At 42.9% G+C, this 21,528-nt stretch overlaps 1 protein-coding gene and 1 pseudogene across 2 annotated transcripts in view; both read right to left on the bottom strand.

The window, feature by feature from the left end:
- Nucleotides 1-729: 729 nt before the first annotated feature.
- Nucleotides 730-2,301, bottom strand: LOC310771297 (pleiotropic regulator 1 pseudogene; annotated as a pseudogene). Its single transcript has one exon. The product of its transcript is annotated as a pleiotropic regulator 1 pseudogene (transcript).
- A 14,840-nt stretch (nucleotides 2,302-17,141) lies between these two features.
- LOC310771298 (general transcription factor IIF subunit 1-like) overlaps nucleotides 17,142-21,528 on the bottom strand; it is a gene marked incomplete at both ends in the record, with an annotated part of 32,026 nt that continues 27,639 nt past the window's right edge. Inside the window, 6 exons of the mRNA XM_083663942.1 lie at nucleotides 17,142-17,346; nucleotides 17,559-17,697; nucleotides 17,846-17,987; nucleotides 19,207-19,280; nucleotides 19,422-19,544; nucleotides 19,945-20,003. Coding sequence (XP_083520068.1) covers nucleotides 17,142-17,346; nucleotides 17,559-17,697; nucleotides 17,846-17,987; nucleotides 19,207-19,280; nucleotides 19,422-19,544; nucleotides 19,945-20,003 — 742 coding nt within the window. The remainder of the gene's footprint in view (nucleotides 17,347-17,558; nucleotides 17,698-17,845; nucleotides 17,988-19,206; nucleotides 19,281-19,421; nucleotides 19,545-19,944; nucleotides 20,004-21,528) is intronic.

Raw genomic sequence — 21,528 nt, 5'->3', positions numbered from 1 at the left:
GGTCGGTAAAATAGATTATACACATTCTCTTGCTCCAATAGTGATCTCGAAGATGTAAAAGGGGTTGATTGATGTCCCACCGTCAAAAAAAATAAATGTTTATGTAAGACGAGATAGCTCGTCTATGGCACTTAACCGCTGGATTATGTAAGACGAGATATCTCGGCTATGGCACTCAACGTGTTAATGCAGCAATATAAACATCAAATTGCAAGCCATAAAAAAGGGGAAATGTTTGATTCCCTGTATGTACAATTAGCCAATCTGTTGAGTCAATACAAAAGAATGAGGCCTCATTGTCTGTCCCAATGCAGGGTTTGAGCCCAGTGAGGACTATGTGTACTCTAAGGCCAGTCCCTCTGAGGCCGAGGAGTGGCTGCTGTTGGTGGACCAGATGGACCAGAGCCACCAGAGAGCCGTCATTATCAAGAACAAACATTCAGCGAGGTTCCTGGCAGTCCAAAATGGCAGCTTTATTGGAATAACATCATACAACGAAGACTGCAAATGGTTGTTAGAATAAAAGAGGAACACTGGGTGAAGTTCTTCTGTCCAATGGGTGTCAGATATTGTCAACGTAGCGTTTGTTATGGAAATTTGTCTAATGAATAAGCACTAACAAGCAAAATTGATGGCTACATCTACAACAGGTGGCCTGGTAGAAAAGTTTTTCAAGGTGGTTTTCTATGACAACATAAATGAGAACAATAATTATAATAAAAAAAATCTTTAGAATCTTTTCCTCTTGAGGATCTCTGGTTTCCTGTTGACTGGGTGGCTTTCTTCCGTAGCTGTGTCATCCTCCTTGTACACCTTGATGGTCTTGTCAGCCTCGGCGGTGATCAGTCGGCTTTCCGAGTTGTCGAACACACAGGCAAAGATCCCCGACTCACTGTCCAGGGAACCAGGCTGCACAGCCGCATGGATTCTCTGGAAGTTGTAGCCTGTTCTCCAATCCCACATATGGATGGTTCCATTGTTGGCTCCAGACACCAACACGCCATCTGAGTTCACAGCCAGAGTGTTGATGATGGCGTTGTGACCAGACAGGTTCTGGATGAAGCTGCCGTCTGGGAACATCCACTGCTTGATGTTGTCAGCAGAGCCAGAGGCAAAGGTGTATTGTCTCGGGTGCAACACCACAGCTCGGACAGACTTCTTATGGTTGGTCAGCGTGGCTCTGGTCTTCCCAGCAATCAAATCCCACAGCCTGATGGTTGAATCGTGGCTGCCGGTGATGATTTGTGGCTCTGCAGCCTGGCATCTGACTGTGGCCACAGTGTTGGTGTGGCCGGACAGGGTGTGCACGTTGGCTTTTGTCCTGATGTCCCACACCCTTGCTGTGGCATCTCTGCTGCATGTCACCAGCACGTCGATGGTTGGATGAAGGTCCAAGTCATACACAGCACTCAGGTGTCCGTGGTAGTGCCTGATGACCTTGTTGTACTCCAGATCCCAACACTTGACTTGCTTGTCTTCTCCACAGGAGAAGAGGTAAGGACTGCAGGTGCTGACCGCCACACCACGGACCGTACTGATGTGCCCGGTCAGGGAGAGTTTCAGCTTCCCACTGGCCAGGTCCCAGATCTTTATGGTTCGGTCAGCAGACCCTGTGACAAACCACTGATTCCCAGGCTCGACAGCTATGGACCTCACCCAGCCAAGATGGCCACTGATGACCCGAAATAGTCTCCATGGTGGATGCCACTGCGGTTTAGGCATGGTTGGTGCTTTTCTTGTGAGAGCAGAATTTCTGGTGCCTCCTCCTTCCATCAGTGACACAGCATTTGAGTGAGGCTGAGATCTCTCTGCTCCTCCTGCATGTCTAAGGATGTCACCAACGCTGGCGACTGTGCGACTGGCCTCCTGCCTGGCTTGTAAGGGGGGCAACACCATTGCCATGGAATGGACTCCTCCCTCACTGGGCAACCTGTGTATCTTTGTGTCAGCAGTCAAGGCGATTCCAGGTCCAGAGGGGTAAGCATGTGTCCCAGTGATCAGGTAGTCTGGGTCATCTCCTGGCTGTGTGTAGCCTGGGTGGACCTGCAGGCCACCCGGGACGTGTGAGCCTCTCTCCTTGCCTTCCTTCAGGACTGGCATGTGTAACACTGCACTGTAGTCTGCTCTCAGCTTGGCATCCATCTTCACCTTATGGCTTTGATCATCCAGTGCGACTGGTTTCGCATGATCAGACACAAACATATCATGCGTCCTTTTAAGAGACCTGAAGACCAGTGTGTGGACTGAGTGCTTCTGGACATCCTCGGTCATTGTGAATACTGATATAAGACAGCAGATGGAGAAACAATTCGTTGCTAATATGAAATATATCACCCGTTAGCTAGAAAGTAGCTACTCTTGAATGTTAACGTTAGCTAGCCCTGCTAAATTACACAAAACTGAATTTTTGACAGTATTTTGAATTCTGCCCTCATTTATAGCCTAAAGTGATGTCATCAGTGATGATGTCATCAATGATGTCATCAGTGATTATGTCATCAATGATGTCATCAATGATGTCATCAGTGATTATGTCATTAATGATGTCATCCTTCCTGGCTGAGCAGACTGGGTGGGTGATGTCATAGTTGTTGCTGTCATGTCATCGGTGATGTCATACATGCCAAAGTATAAATAAGCAATTTTTCAGTCTATCTCTCTCTGCCTCCACTGTCCCTACTCTCTCCGCTTCTACAGTATGTTCAACTGCCATGTACTTAACCTGCTGCCTTCTGCCCCAGCCCTGTCATGAACGGCAGTGTTCTAATCTAAGCAGACTGGATTGCATGCAGCAGATGATAGAAAGCTCATCCATAAGAGACTTGAGACTTGACTTGGACTTGTGACTAAAGCCTTGAGACGTGACTTGGACTATAGCTAAAAGACTTGAGACTTGCCCGGCCACGACCCATTGCTGCGCAGCAGCTATAATTATTATTATGTGTGTCACACACAACAATAATAATAATTTTGGTCTTGATCTCAACGCCCTTGGGGCAATCTTTATCTCAACTGATCTTGGAATTGACTTCAGAATCAGAATCATTCAGAAAAAGTTATTGATCCCTGAGGGGAAATTGAGTCATGCTACAGTTGCTCACACTCGGGTGGGAAAAAATATCAACATAGAGATATTAGAGATGGTAAATGGTAAATGGCCTGCATTTATATAGCGCTTTTATCCAAAGCGCTTTACAATCAGTAGGTACATTCATACACCGATGGCAGCAGGCTACCATACAGGATGCTGGCACACCATCGGGAGCAATTTGGGGTTCAGTATCTTGCCCAAGGACACTTCAACATGCAAACTGGAGGAGGCGGGAATCGAACCACCGACCTCTTTTATCCAAAGCGATTAGTGGACGACCCGCTCTACCTCCTGAGCCACAGCCGCCCCAGAGATATTATAAGAGAGGCATGAATATACCATAAAAACAATAAAATAGAAGTTAGGTAGGCTATACCATAAAGTGTCACAAGTAGGCCATGTGTCTTCTACAATCCATATCAAGTAGGCTACCATTAAGTAAAAAAGTGAAATATGTGAGGTACCTCATGATACACAGTAGGCTATCAAAGGTGGGATTTTGATTTGTAGACGGGTGGAGTGAGTCCAAGGCCATGTTATTGACTGACTCAGGGTGTCTGACGCTCTGAGGGAGGAGTTGATGACTTGAAGTCACAAGCGCTAAATTGTATTCTACAGTCTCAGACATATAATATAGAAATGGAGTTCCTGTGAAAATATACCAGCCTTACAGTTTAGAATAGTTTTACAATGTGAGTGACATAACAATTATTATATATGTGTACAATTTCGGGTTTATAAATTAAGTTACATTAAACGTGAATAGTCATGAAATATAGTGACTATTTAAAAGAGCCCACAAATGTTAATTGTCAAGCGCACATATTGCTTCAAAATATAGCGAGGCAATGCTACACTGAACATGTACTGTAAATGCAGGTTCAAAGCAGTAGACCTCCAACTTCCACATGCAGAGACACATCAAAATAATCTCAATATTCCCTCAAAAATGGCTCAACTTCCTCCTGCTGGAGGAAAGGCAAAATGACAAAAAGTTGACACTCAAAATATCATCCATTAATATTTATTATACAATGGCCTTGGTCTGTGAAAATATGATTAGATATACGTACTATAGTGTGCAGACATTTTTCTATATCGTTTATTTCTTGAGTCAGCATCTGAAGAAGTTGAAGTTGGAGTTGGAGTTAAGCACTTCTTTGTTCCATAATTTCAGATACATGACTTTGACATAGTAGGCTAGTCCTTATCACTGGTCTAAATGAATGCACCATGTTGAGCCTTGCCTACCACCTCAAAGCCCTGCAAGGCCCAAAAGCTATTGTTGGAAAAAGAGTTAAAAATGCATTTGTCTCAAGAGGGCTTACATCCATAACACCAATGTAAGATGATTTTTCCTAGAGCTGAGGCGAGAGTGCGAGGCAGGAATGCTACTGCGCTACCGTGCCCCCAACAGGTTTTAATCAGCTACTGCGCTGCCGTGCCCCCAACAGGTTTTAATCAGCTACTGCGCTACCGTGCCCCCAACAGGTTTTAATCAGCGAACAAACACCTTCTACTTTTAACTGGTTTTTATACTGACAGGACAGCACACCAACACACACTCACAAAGACAAAAACAATGTATTAAGTATTTAATGTATAATCCAACATATATTATGTATATGTGTGTATGTGTATGTATACAGTATACTCCTAAAAATCTGTTTTCCAAGTCTTGCAGTACAGATCTCATCCTCTGATAGCTGCGTTAACAGGAAAAAAAGAGAATCCATGTGTTCAAATATTCAGATATTTTTTGTATCAGACATTCACAAATCAAGTCTGTGCCACATAGCCTATAGAGCAGAACATGCACTGCCAAACTACTGGATAAGATCACAACATTAGATCTTTTCATGCTGGTGTAAATGCAGCCAAAGAGTTTAAAAGATTCCATGTGGTTTGTTATGGTCAAATCTGAGCCACAAAGACTTGAAAGAGTCATAGATATTTTTGTCTATGTAATTCCAGCCTGTGTTAATTTCCAGAGCTAAAAATATTATTTAGTCTATTAAATTTAACTTATGCAAGGTGTAAAAAACAGAATACAAAACAACATATTTAACTGTACAGAATATGGTTGGAAAAAAACAAAGAAACAGCAGACAAGATCTGGTTTAAAAAGAGTTTCTTACTGCTGAAACCATCTCGGATCCCAAAAGGTTATTTGTTTGCCAATAGAAGAGGTGTTTCCATTGATAGCCAGTAGAGAAAGTTCTCCTGTTATTTATTATTAGTGAAGACTATAAAGTAGCTGTTCATTGTTATTTTATGGAAAAAAGTGTCCCATACATACACAGTATTAACCAGCAGTAAGATGCTTTAGAAAACCCAAACCCACAGGAGTGCATCAAGAAGTGAGATTAACAAGTTAGCCAGTGAAAATAGTGATTTTTTTGGTAAATGGTTTTGGATAATTGTCAAACCAAACATGAAAAATGGTAATTCAAGTTAAAAGAGGAGGGGTAAAATGATAGTTTTGTACATATAAATAATTATAATATAATAATGAGAGAGAGAGAGAGCGAGAGCGAGAGAGAGAGAGAGTTCGAAGATGGAAACTGTGCAGAAGTGTAGTCTTAGACTGAATTTCAATCATGGAAGACCAAAAGGCATAGGTAGACACCCCATGCTGTCATACCCCTCGGCCCAAATGACATCACTAACTGACGTCACCATCTCCGACGTCACCTTCTCTATGACGACGTCAGTTGCCCAAATGACATCAGTTATGACATCATAAATGCCCTTCTCCCAAATGACATCAGTTATGACATCATAAATTACATCAGTTATGACATCATAAATGCCCTTCTCCTGGTACTATATAAAGCCCCATCACCACAGCTTAAATCACACTTGTGCAGTCATCACTCACCTCGTACCAGCTGCATTCATCCAGCATCTCCAGAGCAAAAGCTTCACTCAGTCCATCATCATGTCTGAGTCCGAAAACGAGCAGCAGCTTCAGAGGGTCAACGCCGCCGTGGACACCTTCCCCCAGAGCGCGACCATCCCAGGGCAAACCTCAGATCCCCAGGCTTCATATTCAGGCGTCACAAAGGACGCTCCTCACACCAGGGGCCGCGGCCGCAAAAAGCAATCCATCCCCGCGGAGGTCCAAGACGTCTCGCCCGGATCAAAGTCCGCGCAGCACTCCGGAGGCCATAGCCGCGGCGAAGGAGCCAAGAAATCCGCCTCCAAGAAAGCCCCAGCGATCATCCTCAGCTGCTGTTCATCATCACTGGAGCAGTTGTCTCGCTTACGGAGTAAATAGGCTCAAGCAAACAGCCTTCATCAGCTCCCGCGTAGGCCTCACTTCCATGCAGAGCGTTCCCCCTTCAGCCTGTCCATCATCAAGTCAACATCAGTCTCAAGACAAAATTCGAGCGGCCCCATTTTGTCCAGCTTGCACCAGCGCATTATTTTCTTCACCGGGGCTCCATGACTTCCAGCGGCCCATCGTCAGTCCAGCGTGCAGAATCCAGAGCACTTCCGCATTAGCATCCACCAGCAAATCGGCTCGATCACACCGGTCGTCCAGTGTGTGGCCAGTGTTGGGGGCATTTCCGCACCAGGGATCATCCATCGCTCTCCAGGCAACACCGAGCCCTGTCAATCGCCCAGAATTCCCCATCGCCGTGTCCAGCTGAGCAGCAACAGCAGAAGGATGTCACATACTGTAGCTGCCTGACATCATCACTGCCCTAAACCGTATCTTTTCATGATTTTAATGCATTCAGAATCTCAATACTTCTTGCAAAAATGCCATTGCTGATGAGTCACGTGATAAATTGTGCCGTTCAAACAAGGGCAACCATAAACTAACAGGGTCGCAAATAGCACATCAGCAGTGCATTGAAAATCCTAGAACCACAAGTCGGCAATGAAACCTAGCTTCTGCCATTCACTCTGGCTGTAGCTAAATGCTGCTATTAATTCACCCATGCAGGTAAAAGGGGCAAGGCTTAATGAGCTATAAGTCTTTGGGTGAAAAATGCTTGCATTATTATTTTCTCTCTTTTCTTCATATCGCAAAATCAGATATATTGCAAATGCCAAGTTTCCAATATTGCCGTGCAGGCTCCTCACAGGGGGGACCTGGGACGGACCGGGGTTCGAACCCACGACCTTCCGCTTGAGGCAGCAGCGCTCACCGCTGATCCACCGTGCTTTGCTTTTAATGAAAGCGCATTGCATTGGGCGAATCTTGTCTGTCTCTCCTGCTAGCAATCCAGAGGATCCTTCAAGGCAGAGATATTAACTTAGTCAGTATTATCCTGCCGTCTGCTGAGTGCAGCAAGAAAATAATGGGCGGCCAAGATGTATCGGCCGTCCTAAAATCTTCCGACCCCCGTCTTGCCAGAGAGCTATCACCAACCGAGTTCTTTGTTGCGTTCGGGGTTCTCCACGACATAATATGCTCCATGCATCCCAACCGTCGCACCGAGCTAGACGAATGCATGGCACTGGTGGGGGACCTCCACCTAAAATACGAGAAGGGCATATTCTACCAGTACCACAAAGCGTTTTCTGCGAAGCAGCGCTGTACATAACTCGATCCAACACCCGCCTGGACTGGTCCGTGTTGGATACCGAGCTATTGGTATTGGTCACGGGCGGTCATCAGGCGATCACCTGCTTTTCCTGCGGCGAAATAGGCCACACGGCTCCCCTATGCCCTAAAGCTGCCTTCCAGGCTTCCGGCAGCCACACCTCGTTTTTCCCCAGTCCACCCCCCCTCCTCCAGCAGGGAACCTTCCAGCCAATCGCAATCAGACCGCCAGGGGCGCAAGGTGCTTATGCATAATAATATGTCTATTTGCAATAAATTTAAAATGAAGGAGTGTGCACCTATCCTAAATTGCATTTTTCTGCACGTCTGCAGCGCCTACAGGGAAGCGCACCCCCGCTCCGTCTGCCCCCCGTCTAAACCCCCCCAAGGCAGTCCCCCCCCCCCCCCCCCAAAAAAAGAGAAATTGGGTTAAAAATCATAGAATCCCATCCATCCACCCCCATCGACATCCCAGCCCTGGCTCTCAAACTAGCCTGCCACCCTGATCGCGTATTCACCGATCATCTCTTAAACCGGCCTCTCCCAGGGGTTCAAAATAGGAGTAATTTCTCCCCCCACAGTTTCCCACGTCTCTAAAAAATCTGCAAACGGCTCAAAAAGAGCCCAAAATAGTATTTCAACTCCTTAGCAGGGAATTATCTAAAGGATTCATAATCGGCCCTTTCGATTCTCCCCCCTTCCCGGTGTTCCGAACAAGTCCAGTAGGCGTCGCCACTCGCAAATATTCCGGCAAAAAGCGCCTGATTATAGACCTATCAGCCCCTTATCACGGCCCCACTCCAAGCATAAACAGCCTCATTCCTCCCGAAACCTATTCCCTCCACTATGCAAAAATAGACCACGTTTGTGGGCATTAATCTTGACACCGAGCTTATGCAAGCTTCCCTCCCCCTCGAAAAATTGTCTCGCATCCGCGAAATAGCCCAGTCCTATTCAGCAGCCAGCCACATTTCAAAACGAGACCTTCCGTCTCTACTCAGCCACCTGAATTTTGCCATGCACATTATTCCCCAAGGGAGGTCATTCATTTCTAGGCTGCTCGATTTAGCATCTTCAGTCCCCAGCCTCCTTGACTCAGTTACCCTCAAATGAGGGATACCGATCCGATCTCAAATTCTGGGCTCACCTGTTAGAAAGTTGGAAACGGAATCTCATTTTTCTATGACGAAATCGTCTCGTCTGCCGACGACTTAAAACTTTTCACAGATGCAGCCCCATCAGTGGGTTTTGGGGGGGTCTACCAAGGCCACTGGTTCGCTGGCACTTGGCCGCAGCAGTTTGCCGGCTTGGATCAGTCCTCCGCATTATATGAAATGTACCCGATAGTGCCTTGGCCCCCCTTTTCCTCATTTCTCCCCAGCATCACATGACGAGATCCTGGTTCATCCATCACTTCAAGACAACACTCCAGAAATGCAAACATACCTGCAGAGAACTATTCCAGCCACTCGTTCAGGATCGGGGCAGCCACATCAGCAGCCATGCAGGGGGTATCCTCCGCCTCCCTTCAACAACTGGGTCGCTGGTCCTCATCAGCCTATGCATCCTACATCCAACCAGAGCAAGACGCCATACTATCAGCCCAAATATCCCTCCTTCCATGACTAAAGAGGAAGCAAGCACTTCGTTGGTGGTGATCAAAACTCTCCCATTTCTCATTAAATGCGCCCATGCCCGGGCTATCTACATCCACTCCCATGCATCCCTGCCATTGCCTAAAAACCCCAGTCAGCCCCTCATCTCCCGGCATGCATACTCTCCCCCTGTCAGCCCATGACCTGACTAAAGCATACCCCAGGCAAGCTCCATGACCCCCACGTCCACTCCCATGCATCCCTGCCATTGCCTAAAAACCCCAGTCAGCCCCTCATCTCCCGGCATGCATAAATCTCCCCGTCAGCCCATGACCTGACTAAAGCATACCCCAGGCGAGCTCCATGACCCCCCCTGTTTAGGAACTTTCCCAGTTCCTAAAAACTTTAAATTCCTTTGGGGGATTTTCTATCTCATACAGCACTGACGCCCCCCTCTCTCATAGCAAGAGGAGCGTCACATCATGGAGTCATACGCCATACTCAAACTGTCTATTCTGATTCAATAAAGATTGTTAAAATGTCTTACAAGTCTCTCATGATTGAAGTGTAGTCTTAGACTGAATTTCAATCATGGAAGACCAAAAGGCATAGGTAGACACCCCATGCTGTCATACCCCTCGGCCCAAATGACATCACTAAATGACGTCACCATCTCCGACGTCACCTTCTCTATGACGACGTCAGTTGCCCAAATGACATCAGTTATGACATCATAAATGCCCTTCTCCCAAATGACATCAGTTATGACATCATAAATTACATCAGTTATTACATCATAAATGCCCTTCTCCTGGTACTATATAAAGCCCCATCACCACAGCTTAAATCACACTTGTGCAGTCATCACTCACCTCGTGCCAGCATCCCGCATTCATCCAGCATCTCCAGAGCAAAAGCTTCACCCCACCACCTCCCCAGATCACCACCAATGTCATGACTCCTGTTGGAAACAAATCCCCTTAGGGGGGATTTTCTATCTCATACAGCACTGACGCCCCCCTCTCTCATAGCAAGAGGAGCGTCACATCATGGAGTCGGGGATTTTCTATCTCATACAGCACTGACGCCCCCCTCTCTCATAGCAAGAGGAGCGTCATATCATGGAGTCATACGCCATACTCAAACTATCTATTCTGATTCAATAAAGATTGTTAAAATGTCTTACAAGTCTCTCATGATTGAAAGTTGTCGTGATATGAATCTATGAACAACTGCAGAGGACTTGCAGAGCAAACCTTTATAGGTCCCGAATATGACATCACCTTGTGTTATGACATCATCAGTGATCTATGACATCATAGTAGGAATGATGACATTATCTAACACTGCTGGCTAATTCCTATGTGGGACTGCAAAAGAAAATAGTTCCTTCATGAAACTGCTCACAACAAAGTCTGTGGATTATTTTTTACTAACCGGGTCATGCTTTCTGGAAAGAGACGATGCTGTTTTTCAAATGCATTTTTTGTTGCTTCGAGCACTACAAGCCGAGTGCCATCCAGTTCCATTGTATTCAAGAGAAGGCAGATATCTCTGCGGCCGATATCTCCAAAACTCAGGCAACTATCCTAAAACAATATCGATGGACAAATGGCACTACAGGCGAGAGGAAAAATATGTATTTTGGATTTTAAGGTGAGATGTCCCTTTAAGATCAAAACCTTGAATAAAGAAGAAAGAAAATGCCACTAATCTCTTCTCTGGGACAGGTGCATAGGGCTAAAAAAAGAGTTCCACACACTGCCTAAATTTCTAATAAAGGCTGTATGTTGTATGACATTTCGGTCTCTGACCTTAAAAAAAAAGGTTACATACAAGTGAAGCCCTCTTAAGTAAGGAGTGGCTGTACTATCACAGCCAATCAAAACTCCCCACATTAAGAAAGCTATTGCATACCTGTCACAAGACAATTATCATTTCCAAAAGGCATAGCCGCTAAATGATGCATAGAAAATACAAAATAATTAGAAAGTATATTACCAAACATTTTAGACATACATTTTTAAATAAGGTGAGGGTCACTGTAGGCAATCTAAAGGCTATATATAGGGGAAAATATCCATATGTTGAATAACAATCAGTCTAGGACCAGACTGTCTCCAATTGGTCTTAGGGAGGAAAGGATCCCTGGAGGTAATAGGCTGTACAAAGTTGAAGAATGCCTGCCTCAAATACATTTAGAAATAAGCTTCACAAAAAACATCATGAGATCAAAGAGAGAAAAAATAGAGTAATACCGGTATATATCTGGCAGAAAACACAAACCTTTTAAAATATTCCATAAAGTATCAAGAAAACAAACAGCCAATGTGACCAATATGTAGGCTACCATTACCATTGACACTGAATAAAATATGTAGACTACTGAATTGAGATTTTTTAAATAAAATTGTCATGTTTACATAAGAAAAATTGAAAGAAAAATCCTTGTAATAAAAGGCAGGCAGACAGGCACACAGAGTATAGCCTACATTGGCTTTTTGGCAAGTCTAAATGACTGCGGTAGGCGTACTCTACTTCCGTGTTTAAAACCGGAAAGACGATTACGAAATGACGTCATGCAGAAGCGTCCTTGCATGGGCAAATAATAAGGTGATATCTTCATTTGGGAGCGGATCAGAATCCGACTCGAGCATCACAAACCGGCAAGGTCTGCGCTGTGCGCCCTTTCTCTCCACGTGTGCATCAAGTGATCACTGCTGATCATGGGTTTTCTCTGGATCCACACGCAGCATGATAGATAGCCTAATTGAACAGATTGGACCCGCCATAATTAGAAATGGGACCAACGCAGCCATGCAGTGTTCTCTTCAGTGAAATAATCAGGAATAGCCTATACAGGATTTTTTCATTGATCATTTAGGGAACATTAGCTCATTTTTATTAGAAAATGTGTTATGTATTTGAAGATCATGATCAGATGGATAATAGATTGGTTTAGGATGATATGAAGCGCATGCTGTGTGACGCAGGGAGCATTACGCACAGGTGAGGTACCCTATTACAGTCAGTTTTCAGCAGCTAAGATTGTCATTAAGCTGTAGGAGCACAAACATTTATTTTAGCTAGCCTAGCCCGTAAGTCTGGTTCTCTACCATCTGAGCTAACCAGCCTGTTATTTGGTAGAGCCATACTAGGGCAGGGCCACTGGAAGTCACTTTAAGCAGGAAGTTTTATGTTGTTGTTTTTTACATTTTTTTGCCATATTTAGAGGAATATCTGATTTTAAATTAACATTAGGATACTGTTGTGAGGTAATTATTCAGTATTTTCTCCTTTTCTCACTCATTCAGAGCAAAGAGGGAGATATATAGCATGATGATAATGCTCTATATCTCCCTATTTGCTCTGAATACACCAGTTAACATGACACAGACTTTACATGATAGAAATATTATCAGCAAACTTAATGACTAGACTAATTATTCTGATCTGAATGGCATATATCAAGAAACATTGATTCCTCTCTTTGCTGTATAGTGGGAGGTGCATTTTTGAGTAGGCTATTAAAATAGCATGTCAAGTTCACATTTCTTTATTGCCAGATTAAACAATTCATATTGGTTGTTGGTTGGTTCAACACAACATGTGCATGCATGCGCACTTCTTCTTCTCTAGCCTACAAGCATGTAACTTCCTTGATTGTTATTGTTGATAATTCTATTTCAATACATTTTCAGTATATCAATAATGCAATCATTTCCCGAAACATTCTTAAACAAGAAAGGAACATGCACTGCAAAATATCTTTAATTACATTTGTAATTTATTTTTATTTTTTTAATCAAGGGGGTGCTGCAGCACCTGCAGCACCCCTACTTCCCGCGGCCCTGTACTAGGGGTCTGTAGAGTCAGAGACTAAGTATTATGTTCTATCCACATACTACTTTCTGTTCAAGTACTTATAGTTTTTAAGATATATTCCATCCAAATACTACTTAATGTCCAAGTACTTAGGTATGTTTCAGCCAAATACTACTTATGTCTAAGTACTTGTGTTTTAAAGCACAGAATATACCTTAGTAGTATTTGGGTGGAATATACCTTCAAAACTATAATACTTGGTCTCCGGCTCTACATATCGATAGTATGGCTCTAGCAAGCAACAGGCTGGTTAGCTCAGATGGTAGAGAACCAGACTTACAATGGAACAATCTTGGGCCTGAGGGTTCAAATCTCACCTGGAGGGAGTGTTTATTTGATAAGGATATATTTCACTTTATATTAGGGTAGGCTACACAAAAAGAGTAACAATGATTCAGTACTCATAAACTACTGACTATGATGCACCACTTTACAATAGGGTACACAAAAAGACTAACTAATAGACAGATAATAATTCAGTATTCATAAACTACTGAGTATGATGCACCACTTTACAATAGGGTACACAAAAAGACTAACTAATAGACAGATAATAATTCAGTATTCATAAACTACTGAGTATGATGCACCACTTTACAATAGGGTACATAAAAAGAGTGCCTAATGGACAGGTAATAATTAAGTAATGAGTAACTAACAATTAACTATATACTCACAAACTGACCATTGACTAACCATTAACTAATGAGTAATTACTCAAGTTCAAGTTCAAGTTTATTAGTGTCCCAAAGGGCAAATTGAGTTGCAGCAGATATAGGCATACAAATAACAACACAGACAAGAACACAAGTGGCATGTTAACAAGTTACATGCATGTAGTTAAGAATAAATAAAAATCAAAGTAAAACATCAAGGACCTTGATTGTGACACCCAGTGACCGATAATGTGCAAGGTAGCATTAAAGTGCACAGCGATCAATAAAGTGCAGACACGCAGCGACCGGTAAATGAGGTAGCAAAAAGTAAAGTGCACAAATGGCCAGTAAAGTGCACAAAGAAATGGAAAGATAAATCAGTAATAAAAAACAATAAAAACAATAAAACAATAGAAACCATAAAATCAATAGAAACAATAAAACAATACAAACAGCGGCGGAGGCCGATAATAAAACAATAAAAACATAATAAACACTAAAACATCTTTACCTTCCCTCAGCAGCGTTCAATGCTCGAATAGAGACAGGGACGAAAGAAAACTTGTGCCTATTTTTTGTGGCCCGTGGGGCACACAGTCGACGGCCAGAAGGAAGGAGCCTGTACTCCGAGCTTAGAGGGTGGGCTGCATCTGAACGGATGGACAAAGCCTTCTTAAGTACTTGTCTATTAAAGACATGGTCGAGGCTGTCCAGATGGATGCCGGCTACTTTAGAGGCCACCTTCACGATTTTGCTGAGGGAATTCTTATCCTTGATGCACAGGTTACCATACCAACAGGCAATGGAGAAGGAAATTACTGACTCGATGTAGGCACTATAAAACAATTTCATCAGAGTCTTGTCGATTTGGAACTTTGCAAGTTCTCTACTAAGGAACTAACAACTAATCATGAACTAATGATTAACTACTATACTCACAATGTGACCTTAACTAATGATTAACTAATGATTAACTAATATATTCACGCATTGACATTTATTAACCATTAACGAACGATTAACTACTCTACTCATCGAACTGACCGACTAATCAGTAACTAATGATTAACTACTATATTCACGAGCTGACATTTACTAATCATTAACTAATGACTACCTACTCATTAACTATGATTAACTAGTGATTGACTAATGACAAATTATTCCTTAGCTACTCATTAACTATTAGTTAATGATTAGTTTACTAGTAACTACTACAGTATTTGTGTACGTTATTGTAAAGTGTTACGGTCATGTGACTGTTCAGCTTTATAGATGATTACTTTTTACCAGGTCTCTCAGGTTTTGGACCACACACTGACCACACACATTGTACCTCGACAGTAATGATCTGGGTGATATGGAATTCAGAGAAACATTAATTTCTTATTTTGGAAAGGGTGGGGATTTAACGTTTGCTGTAATCCCCAACTCTCACAGATACACGCATTCATCCTCAACAAAAAGACTGAAGAAGCAAAGCCCGCAGAAGTATGCTCAAACAATCTTATATTTTATTTAACTTTTGGTTGTGGTCTCTCTCAGCTAATCTGTGACCGTGAAAACAACCACAATGATTTGTAATTCACTGAGTCAGGCGCATACTGTCTGCTGCTCTGTTGTTACTCTTAACAGACCAGTCCTATATGGCAATCTCCTAGTGGGCAGTTGGATCAGTGTTCCAATTAAATAATTAAAATGCATTAAAATGAGCATTGCCAAGGAATTTTGAATCAATAGTAAAGTCACATACCAATGTATTCTGCGCGCGCGCGCGCGTGTGTGTGTGTGTGTGTGTGTGTGTGCGGCCGTCATCCCGACTAACGTGTTTGGCCCTCACGACAACTTCAACATAGAAAATGGCCATGTGCTGTCAGCACTCGTGAACAAGACGTACACAGCCAAACGTGAGTATCTCAGACCCATGCGTGCCCATATGTTTGAACATGCACTGAATGAGCACAAACACATAACACACACAGTAACATGCTATGTCTTCTTTTCCCCTGTCTCGCTCATAGAGGATGGGACTGCTGTGAATGTGTGGGGCTCTGGTTCTCCTAGAAGACAGTTCATCTATTCTCTGGTACAGTACTGCATCTGTGTGCTACAACTAGAACTGTGTCATTGCGACTCTTCTATCTACCCAGGGAAGTCACACATACTGTATCTACTGACTCTATTGATGATGTTGGTGACACTGCCTGTAGTGATTTATCCTCATGCAAAGATGTGGCAGTTCCCACAAAATATGACAAGATCTTTCAAAATAACAATTTAGAAAAATAACAAAACAACAAACAAACCATGGATTTCTAAACATCTAGAGACAAAAATAAGTCTACTTTCTAGAAGGGTGACATGCAGCGTGGGAATTACTTGGAGGCCACGGCCGCCATTGCCCCTCCCTCTGGCCGTGATGCCCTGAGATCCCTAAGGCCACCTTGGCAGCTAGTGCCCTGCTACCAGCCTGCTACTGTCAGTTGCTTTAAAAGCGTCAGTGATCTCGGTTTAATTAGCCTGCCCTATGCAAAGGATGTGTCATTGGCTCATTTTAACACACATTTCAGAGAAATCGCTCCACACGATGTCAATAGACTCTATTGACATTGCTCTATTGAATCTTGTGCACTAAAAAAATGTGCGACACCGAAGGCCAGATGGCCACGCCCCTAAAATGACAAAAAGAAATTCCCACCCTGGTGACATGAGTGGTGAAAGGTTCCAGTAGCAAAAGCGAGCATCCACAGGGAACTAAATGACTTCAGCCCATTTACTGGCTGAAAAGCTGCTGTCACTGTCACCTGAACACTGTGTGCTGGGTGTAGTGGCTTTCCTCACAAACATGTCTCATCTGTCTGTCTGTGCAAGCTGACTGAGGCTCACTGAAACAGTCAGCTTGCAGCATGGCTTGTGCTGAGAAAGGAATCTACCAATCATCATCATTGGTAAATTAGCAAATAGGTCTCAGGTTCTAAAAATCAGAACTATCCATTTTTATAATGAGAACTATCAGGCTTTGCAGAAGCTCATAGACAATGAAAAAGAGAGGTTTGAATCTGAACAGTAGTATTAGTATTAGTATTAGTAATAGTATTGGGTAAGTTAGCACCACCTATGTGATACCAAGAACAACTGGACACAGTAGCACATTTTAGATTTGATTGAAAAAGTGTCTAGCAAAGAAAAACAACTTATAAGCCTTCAAATAACCACAGGTCTTACTTACTGGGTCTTGCCTCCCCCATTTTTTTTTTACTATTTTGTCTTATTTTATCGTTAGTTTCAAATACATCACAGTCAGCCCCTCACCACTACATTTTCCTACCACCCCTCCACCCCCCAGTGTCCTTTGGTCACTCAGTGAGGTAGAAGTGCATTTTGTCATTGACATCCTTGCGCTCAGGATTAAGGCGCTTCAGGATCTGCGCCAGCACGTTGACCGTCTGCTCGCTGCTCAAGCCTGTGCGCTTGGTCTGGAACTTCTTCAGCAGGTCTTTGGTGGTCATGGGTTTGCGGATCAGGTAGCGCCGGACTGCGTCCTCTGTCAGCTGCACATCACTGTGGGGTACATGGATGGTGAAGAGACGATTTTGAGGGGCAGAGGAGAAGCAGAGTAGCATTTTTACATCTAAATGAAAGCTCCTTTTTGTCTTTTAATGTCAGCATTTGCAACTTTTAATATTATTCAGTCATCTCAGTCTGTAAATTGCTGAGAATTAATATCGCTATAATGCTTGGAGACATTAGGAAAGATTGTTTAGCTTGTGTACCTGGAGCTGGGGGTGGATTTGCCTGATGGGGGCTGGGGTGTGCTCTTTCCAGAGGGGGCGGGGCTCTGACTGCTGGGCTCCATCTTCAGCCTTTTGGCAGCCGGTGAGTCAGTGACAGGGCCCGGGGGCTGCCTCTTACCTGTAGCCAAGGGAGGGAGGGATTTCAGCTCACCTTTGGCATTTTCATACTCCGATTAAGAATCAAAACATCTGTCAAGTGTCTTTCATTCACAAATTGGCTATGGAGTAGATTGTATCATTTGGTGTGGGCGTGTATGTGCGAACACCTTGCTCCAGCTTGCTGGCGGCAGCACGGAGTGTACTGGAGGTGGAGGCGGAGTCTATGGACGGTGTCCCGGGACGACTGCCAATCCTGGAGCTGCCACCGGAGCCACGCCCCCCTCCACGCTTCGGAGGCGTGCGCTTCTTCTGAAAGAGAATGAATGAATGAATGAATGAATGAATGAATGAATGAATGAAAGCTTTATTTCGGACTTTCAAAAAAAAGAAATAGTAATATATATATATACACAAGTAGTATCAATGTTACAATTTATATATATTTATAAGTGAAAAAAAGAAAGAAAAGAAGACGAAAAAAATAAAAAATAAAATAAACAATAATAATCAGAATACGTGACAGCAACGAGGTCCGAAAAGGAGTAGGATGAAGTACACTAAAATTTAGTCCTACCCCCAGTCCACAGTTCACATTCTTCCACTTTTATACTATTTACATTCTCAATAAACCATATATGTTCATACACACATATATAGAAATATATATATACAAATACATTCATACCTTGTATAATAAATATAATTTATAGTTCTAGTGAATAAATTATTAATTATTAATATGTTAAATATAATATACCATTAATAATATGTATACCAATTTGCGTATTTACAGAGTAATATTATGTACAATACAATTAACTAATAGTGCATATTATAATATATATACAATATAAATAATCATACCATGCTATTAATCGCTTCATATACACAACTTGTACCTTTTAAATAAATGTTCCTTATATATTTTTTTGAAATGGTTCACGCTTAAACATTATTTGAGCACAGCATCCATACTGTTCCAGAGCTTCACCCCACGGATTGAAATACAAAAGGATTTCATTGTTGTTCGTGCCCTCAGTGTTTTTAAATTGGTCTTCCAAAGAAGAAGAGAAACAAAGAGGAGTTAGTTGGGGGGCGGGGCGGGTGAAAGGCACACCACGTGAACGAGATAGAATTGAGAAAATTAGAGATCATGAGATTACTGTGACAGAACTACATTAGCGATGTCTTATTTTCAGCACATGCAACAGCCAATGAAGATTAATTTGTTACATATTGAACACACCCATCCTGGTTATCCACACCTACGTGCAAGTTGTACATGTAACAACGGCAGAGAAAGAAAACCTTTTCTGACAGAACTCAAATGCAAAATTGTTAATATGGGCTAACGATTATTTTATTATTCATCAATGTGAAATTATGCAAATAATCAACAGTGGAAGCCAATGATGCAAGAACACAAACGGTAAAGCTGGTCAGGTAATGCAGGTTTTTGAATAAGAAAACACTACTATACTATAGCATGCGTCCATATCCAGTCATACACACACTCACTCACTCTTACCACCATGAACAAAGCAGAGACTGCCTCTCCTTCGATGTCGCTGTCGTCCGAGCTGTCTGATTCTCCGCTGCTGTCTGCGACACACAAGTCCACACAACTCAACACAGATTCAGCTGAAGCATCAGGCATCATTAACAACACTGCTCATATTAATTAGGTTCTCACTCAAATATGTATTTTGTCAAGTTGTCATCTGTCCTAGATTTATGTTGTACCCTTTTTCTTCTTCTCCGTTTGGACTGAGGTCTTCTTTCCTTCATCTTCCTTCTCTTTTGCTTTGTCCTCATTCTGTTTCTCCTCCTCGCTCTCTAACTCACATTCAGATGCCTCATCAATTCCTACAAACAAGGGACAAATGTTTTAGAAGGAAATCAGTGTAGTTGGCAATCATTCATTTAAAGTGCCAAAAGTAAAAAACAAACTACATACATGTCTACACACTTTTTGGTGAGGTAAAAACATAGGCAATGTGCATTCTCATAATATTCATCACCTTAGAGAATTCTTAGCAATTATGAGATAGCAATGTCATCGATCCAAAAAGGGAGGACTTTGCTGGTGAAAACAGACCCACTTGCAGTGTAAATGGGTTCACATCCGTGTGATTTATTGAATCCTTAACCAACCCATGATACAGTGGCATCACTGTCTAAAGACAATTTGATTACAATTAATGGGTGCTAAAATTGCTGATGTATTAATACTTTATATGATCTATATTTGCTTATGTTCTCTGACCTTTGGGGTAGTCATCTCCTTTGCTGCTGGGCTTTCCTTTCTCTGGCTCCTCCTCTGAACTGAAATTGGGGACAACATTTAATGTGTGCAAAGCTGTGCATGTCATAAGATAGGCGTTAAAAAAATAAATAGAAATAACCGCCTCACTGTTGTATGCCTCCAGCAACAAGTCAAGTTGCATACATCCATGTCTGTCCAGATTCATACAAGCACAAATACCTTGAAGCCCACAGCACAGTGGTGTTTCAGCCTTATGGCACTTTAAGCTGAGATTAAGAAATAAAGTTTATATATTACACTACAAGACATTTTCTAGGATTTTACATAGGATTTCCAGTTGGGCTCAGATGGCTCTAGTTGGCTCTAGTTGGCTCTAGTTGTCCCCAGATGTGGCCAGTTGTCTGCAGTCTTAGCACCAATTAGCACCGAAATCGGTTAGTGTAAACTGGGTGCAGATTTCTAATCATCTAGTGTAAACTGCCAGATGACGCCAGTCGGAGCCACACGATTATTTCAAACATGTTTGAAATCCAGCCGCTGATATCGCATAGTGTATACTGCTCCACCGACTCAACCCAACTGGACTCAACTCAATGTTCCATCAACAGCCAATGAAAACAGAGGAGGGCGGTACCATGGGCGGTACACAAAAGGTGAATAAAAAAAGGACTCCGCGCAGCCCTGTCAAGTAGTTTTCCAGTGGCCCGAAAACTATTCGCGCAAGACATGTCTTCGTGTTGTGCAGTGCGATGCCAGAATCGGAAAGCTATTGTAGCAGAGTATTCGGGTCCGCCTATTCACACTTGGTTAATAAAATAATAAACGATTGAGCCAGGCTGTAAGGTTATAACAAGCTTCTCCCCACATATCCTGTTCTACGCAACTCGAGGGAACATACACAGCCTCGCACACACGCAATAGAACACAACACAACACTGAATAGTCTGTTACACTATCAACAAAGCAAGGACTAAAGTTTTACCGAATCCCGTCAACTCATACTGCTTTTAATGCTAACCGTAGGTGTCTTTGGTTGCAAGCCGAAAGAGGAAATCGTTAAAAATGCCCGACTTTGCAGTGCTCGCTCATTTAATATCAGAAGCTGTAGTAGGCTGCTAGTAACAGCCACATCGCTCGGTTAGTTAAAGCAGCTACGAGCAACTTTTTCGATTGTTATTAAACAGTATAAATTTAATATCAATGCATCACATCTTACCTCTAATAGTCGACGAGAGCAACGCAGAGTAGTCTCGCTTGAACCCCGAGTGAATCGGCCAGTGTTAGTGTGTCTGTAGCCAGGGCAGATCAGGAAGTGAAATGAAACGGTTTGCAGCAGCCACTTCGGCCATAACCACAAAATAACTTCCAAAAACCTGTTAGAATATAACGAGAGATGTTCCCGCGAGTATGCGTGGCGTTCACATTGTTTATGTTATGTTGCTAGGCAGCGCAAACGGCGTTGGAAGGCAGCTGCGTTTCACTTCCTTGTTTCACTTCCGCGTTTCACTTCCGGGTTACCCGGTCCGGTCGCTCTAGAGAGCCCCCTGTTGGCGCGAGTTTAGACAGACTATAGACTTAATAATC

Source organism: Poromitra crassiceps (assembly GCF_964638095.1).
Source record: "Poromitra crassiceps genome assembly, contig: HAP1_SCAFFOLD_504, whole genome shotgun sequence".
Classification (NCBI taxonomy): domain Eukaryota; kingdom Metazoa; phylum Chordata; class Actinopteri; order Beryciformes; family Melamphaidae; genus Poromitra; species Poromitra crassiceps.
This window is presented reverse-complemented; position numbering and strand designations above follow the sequence as displayed.